Source organism: Cariama cristata, unplaced genomic scaffold (assembly GCF_000690535.1).
Source record: "Cariama cristata isolate BGI_N322 unplaced genomic scaffold, ASM69053v1 scaffold37801, whole genome shotgun sequence".
In the NCBI taxonomy this organism is placed as follows: domain Eukaryota; kingdom Metazoa; phylum Chordata; class Aves; order Cariamiformes; family Cariamidae; genus Cariama; species Cariama cristata.
This window is the reverse complement of record NW_009600547.1, coordinates 799-3,568: the sequence shown is the minus strand read 5'-3', so window position 1 is coordinate 3,568 and position 2,770 is coordinate 799. Positions and strand designations below refer to the sequence as shown.

At 42.6% G+C, this 2,770-nt stretch overlaps 1 protein-coding gene across 1 annotated transcript in view; it reads right to left on the bottom strand.

Moving 5' to 3' along the window:
* Positions 1–162: 162 nt before the first annotated feature.
* LOC104169212 (chromosome unknown open reading frame, human C5orf45) overlaps positions 163–2,770 on the bottom strand; it is a gene marked incomplete at its 5' end in the record, with an annotated part of 3,226 nt that continues 618 nt past the window's right edge. Inside the window, 5 exons of the mRNA XM_009710057.1 lie at positions 163–403; positions 521–768; positions 1,280–1,367; positions 1,619–1,755; positions 2,053–2,122. Of these exons, the coding sequence (XP_009708359.1) occupies positions 163–403; positions 521–768; positions 1,280–1,367; positions 1,619–1,755; positions 2,053–2,122 (784 nt within the window). The remainder of the gene's footprint in view (positions 404–520; positions 769–1,279; positions 1,368–1,618; positions 1,756–2,052; positions 2,123–2,770) is intronic.

Genomic DNA, 2,770 nt, shown 5'->3' with positions numbered 1-2,770 from the left:
TTCCACTCTTCCCCCCAAACACAGCCATAAAACAAGTAAACAGCTTTAATAGTGCAGTTCCGTAAGGCTTAAAGTTGCCTTCAAAATCTTGCCTTAGTACTCAACATACCGAATGTCTCAGAGAGACAAACAAGAAAGCAATGTCAAAGATGCCTGAAGTTCTCAAAGATCATCATCAAACTCATCACCTGTGCAGAAGAGATGTTCACAAGAAACGTTGCTAGGCTTTGGCCCAGTGTTAGAGTTAACAAGGGTGTTTGCCCTCCTCATGCTATCCAAACACCACCTTCCTGCAGTGGTCTCTACAACATCAGATCCCACCCTTACTGATTGGCTTTGAGGTCCTTTGAACACCACATCCTCCTCAGCTGAGCAAGTCGTGCTGGGCACCATGGTACCAGGCAGTTTCGAGGCAAGTCGCTCAGTGCTAGCGACACACTTTTTAAATTCAAAACCTGTACCTTGAGGTAGAGTTCTTGCCGCCTGTTCTAAGCATTTACTGGCCATACCAGCATCTGCTGCAGTGGTGCTGTGTAGCCCCAACCTTCCACTGCCATCCTGTGGTGACAAGGTGACCCTGCCAGCATTTTCACTATAGTTCTCAGAACAGGAGAGAAATTTTTCCCATTTTGAGGTTTTGGTACAAGCAGGTGGGGTTTGTGTATTCTCCTCAGGCACTACGGACTCACAGACAGCAGGAACCGTACTGTCTCCAGAAACAGCATCTCCATTATCTTGATCAGGCGCTGCTACTAAACATTTCTTGTGCTGTAAGAAGAAAGAGAACTTGGTTATAAAACCAGCAGCACAGGCAAGCTGCACAGAAGCAGGCAAAGAAAGAGCACTCAGGTCCTTCAAATGCACCTGAATTCTCACCAGCCCTCTGAGGCAGAGCTGAGGCTGATGAACTCTGGGCTGCGGTGAGTCAGGCCAACTTCACTGACACTGCACGTAATCACAGTAACCTTAATGATTACACGCTACACAGGTGCCACTGCCTCAGTAAGGCAAAGCAGCATAGGTTACAGCTGTGCTGATGGAGGAATCCGGCTCAACCCCGCAGCCTGCACAACGTGGTATTGATTTAGCCTGACTAAAACCTTTCATAGAGAAACTACTGACACAATTTTCTTCTCCTCCCCAGTCATTCAAAGAGAAGAGCAGAGGAAGACTCATAAAAATTCAAAATCATGATGACACAAAAGAGGTCAGGAGAACCCTCTTTTGTTTTACTGATAGGAAGCATCTTCTACCACTAAAATACCTCAGTCGTTTTAACCTTTTTGGCTTGATAGGCAAGCTGGAAAACTCTGTTTTCTTCTGCATACTCCTGAACATCACTGGAGAGGAAGCTCTTCTGGTGTTTCCTGGCCAAGAAAACCATTCACAAAGAGGACAGATTAGCTCCACTGTGAATTTTTTTCACAAGTCACCAGAAATGTTCATAAAATGCATGGCTTTAGCAATAAGAGAAGTTTTACCCCCAAATACCAAATCCCTGCTCAGCTCAGGTCATACATTCCAACCTGTACTTTGTTCAGCTATCAGAGATGAGCTACGTCCCACACCTCCAAATCAAATGTCACCACTGTACAAAAAAGAAAAGTTCTTTCTGTACCTTTGTTCTTCCACAGTGTTCTTCCTCCGGGAACAGAACTGTTGCCTTTCTGTACCTGCCTCCTCCTCCCCATCTTCCTTATCTTCACTGTCCTTGTCCAGATACTTACTCCAGCGACTGACTTCTGCCATTCCCTCCTACAACATTGGAGAATTACTGAAAACAGCAAAATACAGGGTTCTCATTTTTGGCATTGTTATGTATGTACTCAAATCACAAGTCAGTTTAGGACATGTTCCTGTATCGTGTTCCCAGGTTCAGTATCCTGGTGGAGCAGAGTTTCTGTATACATCTCATTCTCTCTCTGCTGGAGCCTCTCTGATTATATACGCCATTTCAGCTGTCTGAATCCATATAAAGGGATCACTGATTTCACTTTGATTCACCTAGGTCAATATGGGTTGATATTTACCTCAGCTTTGTAGGTATCTTACCTGCTGGACCGAACTGTTTTCATGTTGGGCTGCTCTGTTTTTGCTGTCATTTAGAGAGTCTTCTACACACCTAAAACAGAGGTTTAAACTAGAGTTTCTAGAACAAGATTTCTGTCTGTTGATTTATAATTTTCAAATCACCTAGTCACAGCGCAAGGGATTGGATAGAAAGCATAGATAGGAACACTGGGTAGGAGGCATGCCAGAAAAAAAAAAGATGTATTGAAAAGCAGATGTCAAATGAAGGATATGTTGCCCACATACTTGAAAAAATCTACTTAGAGAGTAGCCCTCCTTCTTTCTATATAAATAGAGTAGCAAGTTTGATCTAAAGCTGCTCATCATGAAATAATAAATTCTAATTGATCATAACTAGGGATATAACAGCATGTCTTTGGGACAACAGCTTAAACCCACTAATTATATCCCTAGCGAACAATGAAAAAGGGAAGTTATTTCACAATGTTTTCAGAATAGAAATAGCAACCCTTTTTGATAAAGTGAACAAACAATGAGTTTTCTTCCCAAAGCTTAACCCTGAACCACTGCATATACACAATTAAGTTATCTAACTAGCTTTCACTGATTTCTGAAAATAACCTTCAGTAAAAAGGAAGCTGGACCAGTTCAAGACCAGTTCAAGATTAGGCAATTTGTAAACAGACTCAGGAATGAAATAAACAGGAAAGAGCTACTCAGGTTTTCCAGCCCAGCAGGA